General features: G+C 50.2%; 1 protein-coding gene across 1 annotated transcript; it reads left to right on the top strand.

Moving 5' to 3' along the window:
• Positions 1 to 1,171: 1,171 nt before the first annotated feature.
• LOC149327793 (DNA-binding protein inhibitor ID-1-like) lies at positions 1,172 to 5,614 on the top strand. Its single transcript, XM_089563598.1, has 2 exons — positions 1,172 to 1,777; positions 3,721 to 5,614. Exons 1-2 carry the CDS (start codon positions 1,415 to 1,417, stop codon positions 3,802 to 3,804), a joined length of 447 nt encoding a protein of 148 aa, XP_089419724.1. The 5' UTR covers positions 1,172 to 1,414; the 3' UTR covers positions 3,805 to 5,614.
• Positions 5,615 to 15,788: the final 10,174 nt, after the last annotated feature.

Raw genomic sequence — 15,788 nt, 5'->3', positions numbered from 1 at the left:
AAATGTAAACTTGTGTGGTTGTTCGACAGCAATTTTTTCGCAAAGCAAAGCGTTGTCCCCCATCCCTGCCATCACTTTGAATGAAAAAGCTCAGGTCGAAATATGCGATAAAAGGCCTCTTTTCTTAGTCCTGCGGATCTCCGGGAAAAAAAAAACGACCAAAGCTTTAATGTTTTCGTTCATGTTATTCAATAGCAAATTAATCGAAGAGGCGCTGTCGTGCCTGGTGTCTCTTTGAGGCGCATCTTTCTTTTGCGCTGCTAATTTACCATAATCATTCACCAGCTTCGCCCTTTGTCATGCTCACAATTAATTACCAGAACGAAGCGTGGTAATTAATTCCCGTAGGCACATACATTCCGGACCCTGCGAAAAAAAACCGTAATGCAAACCCCACGCCAGACCAGCCGGTAGCGGTCTAACGCCGACTTACAGAACCGCACAGCCCGCCAACTCCAAGACGTACACGTCACTTTAAAAGAGCAAAACAAACAACATGGAAGTGTAAATTGCCCGCGCATAAGCACTGGCCACCTGAACTCCGGTTACGCCGATGAGAGGGAGCGTGAATGCGAGGCAGCCGAAGTGAGAAAGAGAGAGAGTTCTGCACTCGGCTGAGGCAAAGAGAGGGAGACCCCGCTGTGGGCCAAGAGCCGGGAGATGAGCCAACAAGGCACGGCGGCGAGCTACTACGTATAGCTCCGCTTAGTAGAAAAGCCGCTCGCGCCACCCCGCACAGGTGCATCACGGAGGGGTGGGAGCGAAGTCGAGTTGCCCCGATGAGACGGCACGCATTCACCAGCGCCCCAGACAGCTGGCTCGCGCTCGGCGAGCGTCAGAACGTCCCGTGTGGGAAACGAGAGAGGGAACCCCGAGCAGAGCGAAAGGAAGGGTAACGCGAAATACACGAGGGCTGAGAAAGGAGGAATCAAGCTCGCGTACGTTGAAGCGGAGGGCAGCTGCGGGGAGCGGAGCACGAGCGGAATGGCTCCGGTGCAGTGGAAAACACAGCGACAGCGCGCCATTTCTCCCTGACTAGTTGGTGGCGCCATCTGGTGAGTGAACGGCGAACGACGCTGCCGTCTCCCACGGGCTTGGATTGGCTGGTGACGTTGTCGCTCCGCCTCCGAAGCCCTCCATTGGGCGGACGCTCCGCTGGGGTATAAAAGCTTGGCTCCTTCCTTTTTTTCAGCCATTTCCCTGCATATTCTAACGTCGTAGCGAGTGTGTCTGAAAGCCTCGCTTGCGATTGTTGACTGTAGTGTCCAGGGAAGCTTGTTCGGAGTCGCAGTGTTCCGTTTCTAGCGACGTCCGAGTGGCACGGTTTGCTACGGTGATTCCTGAGTCTTGACCGACCGTTTGGGATTATCCTTCTGCCTCTCGAAGCGACGTCGTCGCCCGTTCGGATTATTCAATGACCATGAAGGCGCAGTCCGAGCAGCAGCAAGCCATCACCCGGTGCCTTGCCAAGGTGGCCGAAGGCCGCGTCGGTCGCGGTGGCCGCAAGGAGCGGGACCTGAACCACGAAGAGATGCAGTCACTGCTGGCCAAGCTCAAGGAACTGGTGCCCAACATGCCGCGCAACAAGAAGCTCTCCAAGCTGGAGATAATCCAAAATGTCATCGACTACATCCTCGACCTGCAGATCGCCCTAGAGACGCACCCCGCCACCCGCTCGTCGCATCCGGCGGGATCTAGCACGAGTCCGGCGCGGCAACCGCTGGGTGTTCTATCGCCCTCTACCAACGCCGTGGCCAACACTTGCTCGGCGCAAGAGGTACGTGTCATCTGAATTTTGCGTCTCATCCTTGTTTTAAGTTCTGCAGTGCAGTTCTTGCTGTATCCACACCCTGGAGTTTTAATTCTACCACGCGCGTTCTCGCTTGTATTCCTACTACCTTAGCCGTATGCTGCCAACTCTTCCGTTTTGAAATGCAGATTGAAATAAGCTGGGTAGTCCACCTCCGTCATGTTTCGCTTTCAAGTTACATAGCCCGTTGATGACCCCGGCTCTAGATACACCGGTTAAATCGTCATTAAAAAGAGGCGCTGTCTTCATCCAGGAACGCCCGCGTAGTAAACCTCACGAAGACGTCACACAAACGTCACCGCAATGGCTGCATTCCCAAGTCATTACGCGGTAGACCCCCATTGCCGCAGGGCCTACAGGTGCGTGTCCTCATCTACGCATCGAGACGGCGACCGAGGTTAGGCGATTTGTTTTCCGGAATGCAGGTGCAGGCGTGCGTGGCGCTTTTCTCTACTTTTATTTCCCTGCGCCGTGGCCTGTGGTGTCTCGCTTGGGTGCGTTTGCGGTTGAGCACGGCACGCAATCTCCGCTGATAGCTGGCCTCGCCGTTTCGTTGCTAGGCCGTGTGCATGTGTATTTAGTGCCCGCGGTTTCCACTCTGTCGTGCGCCGCACTACGTAGCTTGCCAATCCTCTCCCTTGGACTCGCCCTGATTTTAGGAGGCCTCGCTTAAATCTGATCGGTTCCTTCTTTAAGCTGAAATAGGACACAAAAAAAAAATGGTCGCTCAGATATGAAGCCCGTCGTATCAGCTGTGTGGTCCTCTTGGTCCTAGCGTGGCCCTTAGCAGTGCGCTGCTGAATCGCGTAGAGCCTGTTTGGACTTCGTGCTGTCTGGTTTGAGCCGATGCGTGCAGCCCGGACAGGGTTGTTTGTTCCCGTGGCCGACGCTGACGTGGCCGGTTTCCGAAGCCGGATCTAGCTGCCACTCGCTTGCGTCTTTCTGCGATAGCCATCGGGTCTGCTGCGTGCGTTCAACTCAGGCCAAAGAAGCTCTCGCGGGCGCCCTCCCCATCGCAATGGCTGTACTGCGGTGTATTGTTCCTTTTGCCCGCGATGTTCTTGAAAAGGCGTCCCGAGTTTGCGACGTCGGTGCGAGGCTAGCTAGCGTGCGCCCCGAGGGGAAAAAACATACCCGAGGACTTCTTCGGCGAAGCGAGGAGGTGTTTGACTTCCTTGACGGGCCGCGCTGCGGCAGAACTGGTTTCGTGCGGCCTCCCCGACGCCGGGGCCGCGTGGATGACGATGTGGGTCAGGCCGCCGCCGCTCTGTTGTAACGCTAGCGCTGCGCCAGCCTTAAAGGGCTCAGCTCGTACCCACCTTCTTGTTCCCCCGTCCGACTACCTGCCACTTGGGCTTTCTCTTCATCGCTGACGACGCGTTCCTTAGCGCTGAATGGCTAGCGCGTGGTCTTCGCTGGCCGTCTCTTGCCAAGATTCTTAGCGGGCGACGCTTCGGGACGGCCATACATATTCAGTGGTTGTCTATGCATCCTATTTTGGCTGCGGTAGGGGTTTTCTTTCGTCCACGAGTGCGCCCTTGGCTAGCTGTTTTGCGCGGAGTTCCTGTTTATGGTCCTTTCGGCTTCTTGTGACAAGTAGCCCGTCGTGCCTTGTGGAAACCTCGCTGTAGGAGACGGTGAATTGAGTAGGGCTTTCGCAACACTGGAAGCAATAACACCACCCTAAGGCCGCTACATTTCTCGGTAACAAGGCGCCGTTTAATACTGCACTTCTGGAGAAGCGTAGGTTGTCCGGTGTTTTTGCTCTTTCTTTGTCGTATTGCGAGTGTGGTAGAGCTCAAAGTGCGTCTATATTAGTAGACAGCGTTTTATGCATTGTTTTGAGTTCGAGAAATGATTGTGGGGCTTTGAGCACGTATCCTGACGTCTGCTGTTTTCTGTCTTTTCAGGCGACCCACACCGAAAAAGTCCCCAGCCACCTCGCCGACATCATGTCGACAGTAGTACCGTCGTCCCGCCCAGTCTCGTGCTAGGACTTGTGAGAAACTTTGACGAGTGGGAAGTGTTTTTCGTTTTTTTTCCCTTATGTTCACATCCCCCCGCGTTCACTGCGAGAGGCGCTCGTCGCCCTATGCCCGGGCCCCACGACTAGTCGTTCGTTCCACCAACAATCCCGGGCGGCAACGTGATGACGTCGCGTATAGAAGGTTACCGGCCTGTCCTGGTCCGGGCGTGCGCATCGTCTCACCACCGAGGTTCCCAGCAACCATCTTGTACAGAACCCGCGAGAACACATCCAGCATAACGAAAAACCATCCCGGGTGATGCAGCAAAGCACTCGCCTCTACTCCGTGTCCTGTTGAAGATAGCTGCTCTGTGGTCCGCGGACTACAGCGGCTGATGGCAGCATTCATCCAGCCTGCGTCGCCCACAAGCGGTGCATCTGCGCAGATCGTTCCCATCATCATGTGACAGGCGACCAGAGCCAGTAACGGTCTTCTAGAAGTGTGCCGCGACCACGCTTGCTCGCACGTCTTCAGCAAGACCGGGAGCCCCATCCTAAGCCCAGGGGCGCTTCCTCTTGACCCGTCTTGCCACCAGTTGATGTCTTGCCAGCGTCGTCGTCTTGCCGGAAGCTGTCCCTTAGCGTGAACTCTATGGACCAGCACAGTATTACCATTAGAACTGTGTTTTCTTGCCCATGTATGTTGTCACAAAACGCATCATGTTGGGAGGCGCATCAGCGCCTCGCCGAATGTAGAAAGCCAGAGTGCAGCAGGTTCTTGCTCATTTGCTGATCATGTGCAATCAAATGTACTTTTCTTTTTTGGGTGTGCGTGTGTGTTGGGAGTGAATGCGCGAGCTGTGTGTGCGCCGGTTTAATTTTGTTCTTCGGCATATTTTGGGGGATCTCCGGTTTTTATTTATAACGCTCCTTTTTTTTTACTTCCACACATCTTAACAGTACAAACATATTCAAACGCCTTTGTGGCATTTGGAAGGAAGACGACTGGCATCAAACAGGAGGCCGTTTTCTTAGCACCTACTCCCGAAACTAGTCTGGTGACATTCGAGACGTGCTCAGAGTTCACGGGCTGCGTATTTACTTAAACCTCTTTAGGCAGCTGGCGCAGCTTGCCATGTTTTGCTACCTGTATTAATTTTTCTCAACAATGTCATTTCAAGCTGCGTTTACATGAAGGTGCATTGACCATCCGCAGTGGGGCAGCGCCTCTATCTAGATGTTGCGACACTGCACTGCCTTAGCCCACTCGATATGATTCCTTTTGCACTTACCTACATATGCGATCTCAAGCTACCTTGCAATGCACCTTCAACACGATGTTTTTTTAATGTGTGCAGCTCATATTAAGATCCTTCAGTGAAAGGTAAATGCGTTATGCTTCATGGGCATTCATGTAAACGCAGCTTTACACACGTCTGTGATGCCTTGTCTCCAGCATTATGAGCAGCCACCCCTGTGGGCTATATTGGTGGACATTCTTGAGAGTATTGCAGGTCTCTGCATTGTGCAAGGCACAGGGATAGATTATATAACGTATTCAAACGTGCGAATTGCTATGAAAAGTTTGCCTGCCTTGATGGCGTACTTTAAACCGGTAATCCTACTTAATCTTGTTCGGCCGCTCGTCTTCCTTTCCTCGGACACCGACACATTGTGGTTTTTGGACGAGTACACTTTTCTACGTAATGTATCTATATTATTTGTACAGAGAGCCTCCTACGCGCTATTAGAGAGTCCTATAAGTTTTGCGCTGTTGTGATAAGTTTGCAAGAACAAACTATGTCTTAAGTAATAAAACAAAAGGGTATTGAAGTTCACCTTCTTGTCCCTTTGATTTCTTCCATTGCTTGCTGCATGCACAACGCGAAAGGTCTTTGGCTGACCTAGTGAACTTGATGTGAGTATCCCGCACTCACATCTGCTGTGTTACTCTGTGGTAAAGCCATGTGTGACAAACGGGTGGAGCCAATGCAGTGGCCTGTTATGATGGCTCTGGTATAACTGAACAAAAAGAAAAGGCAGTGGTCAGACTTTCCTAGGCTTAAGTTGCTTAACTAAACAAGCTTTCCACATGCGAATGTAGAGAAGCGATAGCGGCTTCGTCGTCTTTCCAACATCATGAAAGCGAGTTAACAGCTTTGTGATGTTCTTTCTATTAACTTTTGGGGTGCTATTCTCAAATACAGTTAAAACGCTCAAGATAACCGCTCTTCACGGTACGCAAGCAGAAAGACTCGTTCTAATTAAAGCATAGGGTTATAAAGCATGTCCGCGTTTGCTATAAGTGCACAAGGTCCGATTTGCTCAGCGACAGAATTAATTGCTGGTTAAACGGGTCCCTCTATTGGGGGAAACTTGCAACAGTGCAGTTCAATCCACTGGGGCACCCCATTTCTTATGCCATGCGACCACGTGTTTGCGGCAACGAGTTTGCATAGCAGATAAGACGGGGTAATAATAGAGAACATCCCGATGTAGAAAAACATACATCATCCGCGCACTCTTCCTCTAATTACCTATCCCATTTTAAGCATTCAATGATCTTAGCTCCCGTATTTGGCTAACTCAGTCGAACACTATCCAAGAATCGCAGTGAACCTGAAGGCGTACTTTTTAAAAATTTTGCGAACTTTCTGTCGTCCGAATGGTACCAAACAGAAAAGAAAATTCTGGGCAACGCCATAGCTGACACAGCGGCTTTGCATTACGATTCCTTGGACAGGCATAGTCGCAGCCTCTCGCGCGACTTGGTGTAAACCGTCGCCTTCGTCTGCGGCAGTAGCACTCGGCACTTGCAAGCGGCTAAATCGTCATCTTTCGTTCGTTCGATCTGCGCTTGGAAATTATCAGTGCCAGTAGCCCTGCCGCTGTGCAATGGAGCCGGTGGATCAAGCGATGGAAAGGGTCGTCAACGGCTACAGACTACACCGCATAACTGGAACCTCAAGACAGTGAGATGCTGTAAAGAAGCACTCGCTGACATCTTGAATATCATTCGCGTGTGCTACAACCCCCAAGATCCGTATCGTCACTCCGGCGCTTATCATTGCACGTAACCTTCCTACACATCTACTTTAATTTTTGGAGTTTAGGAGACGACAGTCACGTTATGGTTGCGAGCTTTTTCCTTACTAGAGTGCGTTCTTTTTTTATGAACGTATGGAATGACCCCAGGTCTACCCCTTTTCTCCTTGTAGCGTGCAACAGTTGTTTCTTTTTTAAGAGCTGTAAGGTAAACCACTCTACGTGAGCTTGGAAATCCTAATATCGGTGCTCTCATGTACCTCTCGAGGTTGGGTAGCGTCGTGAGACCACTCTATCCAGATAGCATGTTTCCTGTGCTTGATATAGGCCTTGTGCTATGGCATGGCTGTTAGAGCGAGAATCTTCACGTTCCGTTAACTTTAGCTCAGAGCAGCGTGAGACTATTCGGGTCTGCGATGCGTCTGGAGTGAGAGCTTGGCGTCTGGCAAACCGGAACAGTTGTAGGACTCTCATGTACAGGTTACTCGAATGTGAAACTGTACAGCCAGCTTGCAGAAGGGTACAAATTCTGTTGTTACTTTCTCAATGAAGTTGAAAATGTCTCGTCCGTGTTATCCACCCAGGGGAAAACTATTCGGAACAATGGAAAATGTACACTTTCAACGCACACTATTGGATCAATCATTGGTTGAATGCAGATATCGCGTTCTCTTCAATACTGCAGCAACCTGTGCAACTCCTTTGACTGGAAGTTTCGTCGACAAATAAGCACTTAGAACGCCTTTAGCAAACGTGAAAGAGGCAGCTAGGCAGATTTCTTACGACCTGTTTCATGTTCTCGAACAAATATTGACCATCTACTCGGCCGAAGTGTAACCTCCATTACCAAGCAGCACAGTTTATAATATTAGCCGCATGGCTTTTCAAGGGCTGAATCAGTACGCAGACTGCAGATATTACCGCAACGCCGGGCCCTAGGGCGAACCACCGAGGCCAGCACGAAGCAACGTCTTCTGATCACCATGCATGCGTCGACCTCAAGTTCGGTTCTTCTCTTTTTCCTGAACTAATGAAGTTTTGCCTCCTTCTCCTCCCACCTTCACGGTGACTCATTGGTGATGGTACACTACTGCTGACCCGAAAGACGCGGGTTCGATCCCGGCCGCGGCGTTCGAATTTCGATGGCGGCGAAATTCTAGAGGCGCGTGTACTGTGCGATGTCAGTGCACGTTAAAGAACCCCAGGTGGTCGAAATTTCCGGAGCCCTCCACTACGGCGTCTCTCATAGCCTGAGTCGCTTTGGGACGTTAAACCCCATAAACCTAAACCCAATACTTCTCCTGGCAATGAAGGAGAAGGTCCGCTTAACTATCAGCGACTGTATCGCAGTGTGCAGCCTCCGGCCAATAAAATCGATGGAAAAAAGACAATGGGAACTCCTAGAATGATCGCAGTGTTATATTTTCGCCGCAGAACCCCCCGCCCCCCCCTCGCCCTGCGCACAGAGCATGTAAATTTTCGAAAAAGCAAATCTTCGCTTTCACCTATTTTACGGAATCGTCCGCAATCAGCAAATGTTACTGCAAAACTGAATGCGAGGTCCTCTCACACTCTTTTCAGGCCTGTAGGGTTGACTTCACAGCGAGAGCTTTCGCACATCGGTTCATTTTACTCAAACACATAAAACCAGCATTCCAACCGACACTCCAACTGCGAAGAGCCCGAGACACAGGGCCTCTCGTGTTTTTTCTTCTTTCTCTTCCATAACCATTTCCTGCAAGAGCCTCTTTGTCGTAAAATTCGCGCGAAGTATTTAGGACGTCAACTGGATCCTCGTGCAGCCTATAAATCCACCCCGGCCTAGGCAAGCCGTCATCCTTTCGCTGTGAGTTGCATGCGTCGTGTGTGGCGAAAGGGCTTCAGGCTTCGCAACAGATAAGCACCCCGTCTCCCTCGCGAGCGCTCGTATACCTTGCTATCAGTCTAGAGATCGCGGCGACCCGCACGACGTCTTGGCAGACGCAGGGCCGAGCCGGTCTACGGGTGTTTTCTTGCAGAGCTGGGAGTGCAGTAAAGACAATGGCCCCACCGCCCGCTGAGCGGGAGTTGCTTCTCTTTCGTCTTCGCCCGAGAGTCCACGCTCGATTAGATAGCTGGATGTTGGCCAAGCAGCGATAGCATTGTCTTGCACAAGACGGAAAGGGACCGTTTTGTCAAGCGACATCGACTGATGCCATTGTTTGGTCGCCGAGATTGTCTCTCGTTCGTTGTAGTGGAGGAAATGGAAGGAAAAGAGGCTTGTGCAATGTATGATTTTTTTTTTGCACTGTATTCAAAGGTTGTACATCTTTTCAAGTAAAAAAAATGGCTGCGGCTCAACTTGGTTAAGCCTGGAAATTGCGAAAGCAATAATGGTGGATACGCCCTCGCTCAGATGTTAGTCGTGCTGATGCGGTGCTTATGGTGAGACTTGTTGTATATGTTGGTGCTGCTGTGGTATATAGTGATGCATCGTGGTTACGGGGTGGTGTTCTTCATTGATCACTTGGCTATTCTGTGTACAACTAGTAGTGAAGCTAGAATTGCAATACAATCCACTCAAATCCAATGTAATCTCATGCTATGTAATGTAATCTAATCTGATCTAATTTAATGCAATGCAATCCACTCCAATCCAATCCAATGTCATCTAATGTAATGTAATGTGATATAATTTAATCTAATCCAATACAATCCAGTCCAATCCATTCTAATGCAATCAAGGTGAAATGAAGGTCAATGGTGGTCACCGCCGCGGCACGGCAAAGGCGTGAAAGGGCAAGTGGTATTGTTTTCGCAATAAAAACGAAAGGCTCGCTTGATGCCGCATCTTAAAGCAGAGCATCTTTGACTGTCCTCATCAGACCGACCCTGATATAGGACATACGTGATTTCTCCCTGACGTCGCATTTGATGCACTGTAGTCGCACATCATAAAGGTCGTGCGTACGACTTCCGCTCCTTGGCGAATTTGTGACTTGAATCGAGCGCTCATTAAAGCTTGTAATTTGGATGGGTGAAAAATTATACGAGTGGGATAGCTTATCGGCATCATTCAGTTATTTTCAAGGTATACCTTACAAGTTAACTTTCAAAGGATGCGACCTTTTTCTTGTAACTGATCTTCTTGTGCCGCAGAAACCACGCGACCTCTGAGGAGGCTTTAGTGACTCGAACCCTCGACTTCTTTCGCAGGTGTAGAACTGTTCCAGTACTGAGAGAGAGAGAGATAGACTTTAATGAATAAAGGGCAGGTCTGCCCCAGCCTGGCATGTGGCTGTAGCATGTGGGTGCTATAGGTATAGAAGGGAATTTAGTTATTAGCGGCAAGTATATAACCCCGTACAAACGGCGGTCTCATATCGAACTTCGACAGTTTGGCACACGGCAAACGCTAGTTTTTATTGTTGCCTAAAGATAAACCGCTGTTGTAGCCGTGTGGGTTGAGCTGCACACGCTCCGTACGCGGCAGGTGCTGGGTTTTATCCCCGGAGTCGCCGGGCTCCAACCGGTGCAACCTTTCCCATAGCCTGCGTGGTGTTCGGCTTCTTTGTGCTGAAAAGTTTGGGAAGACGGGTCTTTGGCGCCGCCACGTAAAGGCCAAACGTTTCCAGGCATGGTGGCGCTCCTTGACAAAGCTTCTCTTGCGCTTACAAAGTTGAGTATTAGACACCATCACTTCTTAAGAGGTCCTCAGTTGATCTCAATGAGAGATAGCGCTCTGGTTAGTTGTGGACAGCCGTTTCCTATAAAAATATTGTAAAATGCTGCAAAGTTCCACTGGAGCATTGTGCTAAAAACTTGCTGCTGCACGGCGTATACCCTCAACGTTGGATAACGTTGCCAGGAGACCATCCGCTTTATATATGTGCACCAAAGAAAAGGCGGGATTCTCGAATTCCCTTGCTGCTAAATTAGACGTACAAAAATACTAGTCAGCTGCCGTTCGAGCATGCGCAATTTGATTTCATTAACTGCGTGTAGTTAAGCCCCAACGCTTACGCAGCACAAAAGGGACGCTGGAATGGGATCAATGTTCTGCTGTGGTCGTAACTGGTATGCCAATTATTTTCAATTGACTGTATTCCATAGTGGCTGATCCCAGGGATAACTACAGCGTCGCTGCGTACCGGCCACTGATGGACGACAAAGATGCGATTCGAATGAAACGGTCATGTGTGAAAATCTTGTGCGGTTCCCGCTCAGGTATAAATGTGTATATTTATATATTCTCTGAAGAATGCTACCCAGTGGAAACGTCATTTAACCCTTGTTATGCTTTAGGTGTGTGACGGTCTACTTTATAAGTATATAACTTCTCGTTCATAGTGCCTTCCTCGCAAAAATATATATTGCCACCGTCCGAACCAATCAGTGGCGCCGTACTGCGGCCGAACTGTTTAAGCTGGGACTTGCCAAGCCTTGGGCATTCGAGGTGCTCGAAGCATAGAGTTTCTTACTATTACCTAGAGGGAAAGCTGGCGTCCCGTCCTTGGAAGTTTGCTTGGAGACCCCTCGAGACCACTTCAGCCACTGTGGGCGCTCAAAGCATCATGGGGCGGTGAGCTACCGACTGCAGAACTACAACTTTTGGCCAAAAAAAATAATAGAAAAATAAAGCTGTTCGATAACTACAAATGTCCTAACATTCAATATCTTGTCTAATGATTGCAACAAACGAGTAGAAAAGCATTTAAGTGCAAAGTTTGCCCAAAATAAAAGATGGCTAGCTTTCCTATTGGCCAAGGAATGAACACTAAGAAAACTAATTTTTGTTAATTAACAGGCGCACTTTTAAAAGTAAATATGTTTTCAAAAAAATTGTTGTTGCTTAGATACTTTAAGAGGTTTTTTAATGGCATTTTGGAAAAAGAAACCTTTTATTGGCGTCGTGTGCTGTTGCGGATTCGCTACTATGGCTTTTGCACACTGCGTTCGCGCGAAAGTCGTCTGCGCACACACGAACAGCGTTTTCGGAATGAAACGTCTTAGTAGTGCCACTCTGTGTTCGCGAAAAACTACGACTGTCTCGCAACAAGTAGATCACCGCCTCATGATGCTTTGGGCGTCCATGGTGGCTGAAGTGCAGCGCCGCCAGCTTTCCCTCTAGGTAATAGTAAGAAATTCGATGGCTCGAAGATCGTCTTCTTCCTCACTCGAGCTGCCTGCTGGCTGGCACGCCCATCTCGTCTAATTAGAACCTGGTTTGTTTCTTCAACCGTTTGTCGGTGACAATATCTACATAATAGTGACGCGGCCTGTCCTTACATGTGCAACCAGCGTAGCGTTCCTTTCAACTAGCTGGATGTCAGAGCAGCGATGAAACTCTGCTTGAGGGCTCTTACCGCGTTTCTTCGGCTTCTGCGGCGCCACTGCGGCGTCCATTCATTCGCTTCCTCGAGCGACGCTCGTGGCGTGATCCCAACAGAGACGTCAGCTTATCCTTGGCACGAAACAAAGCGTACTTTGTCACTCTGCCGGTGCCTCTCTCTCCCGCTTTCTCTGGGCCAAATAGGAGCTCGTCCTTGCTTCGCGAATTGTGGGAGAAGGCAGCTACAGGGGTTCGGAAAGCTTCCAAGCCAGGTCACCTATAGCTGCGACTACGGCTGGCTCAGAAAGTGCAGCAGGAGTCTGCACCGAAAACGTTTCCACTCAGTATACACGCATACTATACTATACTATGCTATACTATACTATACTATACTATACTATACTATACTATACTATACTATACTATACTATACTATACTATACTATACTATACTATACCCCAGGTGGTCGAAATTTCCGGAGCCCTCCACTATGGCATTTCTCATAGCCTTAGTCGCTTTGGGACGTTAAACCCCATAAACCAACCAACCAACCACTATACTATACTATACTATACTATACTATACTATACTATACTATACTATACTATACTATACTATACTATACTATACTATACTATACTATACTATACTATACTTTAGCCGCCGCGGTGGCTCAGTGGTTATGGCACTCGGCTGCTGACCCTAAAGACGCGGCTTCGATCCCGGCCGCGGCGGTCGAATTTTGGTGGAGGCGAAATTCAGAGGCCCGTGTACTGTGCAATGGCAGTGCACGTTAAAGAACCCCAGGTGATCGAAATTTCCGGAGCCTTTCACTAGGCGTTCCTCATAGCCTGAGTCGCTTTGGGACGTAACTCCCAGAAACCAAACCACTTTACTATACTTTACTGTCAAAATATTTTCTCTTTGTAATGTTGCAAGCGGGTACAGCTTCCGTAAATCTCGTGCCACTTCTTCGCTTCCACCGTGCTCTAGCACCGGCCCCAAGAGTCCAGCGAGCAATATGGCGACACTCAGGGAGCACTTACTGGAACACAGTCGTGTTTCGCCTCACTCTACGCTTGTTCCTCTGGTCCTGAACCTTTACCCCTAAACACCGCTCTGTATTGCACGCAGCCGCACAGAGGTCGTGCACTGAAGCGCGCGTGCCGCCATCTGGCACCGCAGGGAAGGCTTATTTCCGCAACACGGGTGGGAGGGGACGCTGGAAACGACTACCGCAGCAGAGAGCTCCGCGTGCCGCGCGGCACTTGAAACGAGCCGACGTCGAGATGCCAACGTCATCGCGCTTGCGCCAGCGCTCGCGTCGTTATTTTCTGCCCAGCGCCAGGGCACGCAGCAGCCACGGCGTCCCACCGCCCGTTTGTCTCGTCCATCTTCGCGCTGTCTCCGACGCCACTGTCGTGGTCCCGCACGCTGCGCCCCTGCCTGCGTGTGTGTGTGCGCCCGGTTGTGTCTTTTCCGCAGCTGGCGAAGACGCGGCGCGGCCTCTTTCCTCGGCTTCTCTCTCTGCCAAAGTCTTCCGGCTTCGCGAAGACGCATCTTTGCCGAGCGTCGTCTTGGACGCCAAGCGCCGTCCTTCCTTTCTGGCTTCCCGCTGGCCGTCGCCGCTGCGAAGGGCTCCGATCGGTGAGCCGGCGCGTGACCGTTTCGCGCGGCTCCACCGACGAGGCAGTGACAAACTGCGCGCGAGTGTTGTGGCCGAGGGTGCGTGGAAGCGGCAGCGTGTGGCGCTGCAGTCGCTATACTTGGCTCCTTGACGTGGACGACGTCGCTTGCACAGTGTGCTTTTATTATACCCGCGCCGCTGGCTTCCCTACCGGCGCTGAATTTGCTGCGGTGGTTGCATAATGGAGGTGTTCAGGTGCTAACGATGTCGCTGTCGTAACTGGGAATTCGGTGGCGTCACCGTTTCGGGACGACATTATGAGACTCCTGCGGGCTAATGAGGGTGGACGTTTCTTCAAACACTGCATCTACTGGGCCGCTAATGAAAATATGCCATTCTGGTGTCTGAGATTCATGTTCGTTGTCTTTACAGTGCTCACTGGTCTTGAAAGGGGACAGAGGGGGAGGGGAGAGGCGGGAGGGCTCACACAATTATTGCTGTCACTACACTGCTGCGAAGAACAAGGAAAGTGCGGGAATTTATTCAGTGGCAGTTGGTGAAACAACTTCCTCCAGTGGTGTTCGTTGTAGTGCTATGTAACTTTGGTCAGATAAAAATTAAATGTTAAGTGAATCTCCGCCCACATACACAATTGTCACACACGGTTCCTGCGCCACAAGAAAATAGTCCTTTGTTCAAGATTTCCTTTCTGCGCAAGAAGATTGATAATCACGTGACTAGATCATAAGCGCAGTAATTTTGATGCATTTGACTTTTACATAGTAAAAGAGTAAGTTGTTGACCTCCTTTACGACTGCGATTGGTTAGGGGAGTAATATGCAGATCGCTTCGGGCCATGCGCTGTTGTTGCCGACTGCTGCATTTTTCAGTTGTATTCTGCTATCGGGCCTCTGTGGTCGCCTCTTAGCAGTCGGATTGTGGTCTGGTTGTGCGAAGATGAGGGCTCGTTGGTATCAGTGACGTCCCCAATAATCACCACACCAGAAGTGTCGGTTTATGGCACTCGATACTAATCACGACTACGCAGACTTGCTTTCCAGAAAGCTTTCCGTAATGTCTGATCTGTTTCGCGACTAAGAGCCACGGGAATTCCGATCGCGCGGTGTCAGCCAGTGCCGCTATTTCCTCAGACGTTGAACACAGCTTTCCCCAGAAAAGTGTTTCCCTGTGTTCATCCATATACTCTTCCCTGACTGTGGTCACCGCAATCTGACCATTGTACATGAACTCTGTCATCGCGCCATGAGCATCTCCTACTTTGCTGGTCAGCACGTGTAGTGACGACATAAGCCAGCCTTCCATTTCCGTTTTCGCAGCTATAACGGCTGTTTTTTTTTTGGCCACAACTGGGCCTTGCCGTTTCGAGTAGCATTAAAAGCCTCATCTATAAAAAAATATATCGGCCATAAAATTCGCCCATTGAGTGAAGGGAAGTCAGGTCATCAGACCGGACGTGGCATCACTTACGCTAAAAGCGCCAGCAGCTTCTACTGCCACCGCGTTGTCAACATATAAGGTTGTTCGTGTTGTTGTTATCCTCGTACAATGGCACATGCCCGCACTGGGGATCGGCCATGAATTAGGGGGCACAGAGTTTTTCAGATGAGCCCACCGTGGTGGCTCAGTGGTTATGGCGCTCGGCTGCGGACCCGAAAGACGGGGGTTCGATCCTGGTCGCGGCGGTCGAATTTCGATGGAAGCGAAATTCTAGTGGTCCGTGTACTGTGCGATGTCAGTGCACGTTAAAGAACCCCAGGTGGTCAAAATTTCCGGAGCCCTCCACTACGGCGTCCCTCACAGCCTGAGTCGCTTTGGGATATTAAACCAACCGATCGACCAATCAACCAAACCAATCAACCGAACCAATCAACGAAACCAATCAAGCAAAACAATCAACCTTCCAATGAACCAGCCAACAAAACCAGTCAGCCATCCCAGTTTCTCAGATTAATTTTTTTCATGATATATAAGGTAATTAGGTGTCCCTCTCTGTGAATTCTTTTCTTG

The sequence above is a fragment of the Amblyomma mixtum genome, chromosome 10 (genome assembly GCF_055824585.1).
Source record: "Amblyomma mixtum isolate Tamu chromosome 10, ASM5582458v1, whole genome shotgun sequence".
NCBI classification, from domain to species: domain Eukaryota; kingdom Metazoa; phylum Arthropoda; class Arachnida; order Ixodida; family Ixodidae; genus Amblyomma; species Amblyomma mixtum.
Note: the sequence above shows the minus strand (reverse complement) of the source record. Positions and strands in the feature narration are given on the sequence as shown.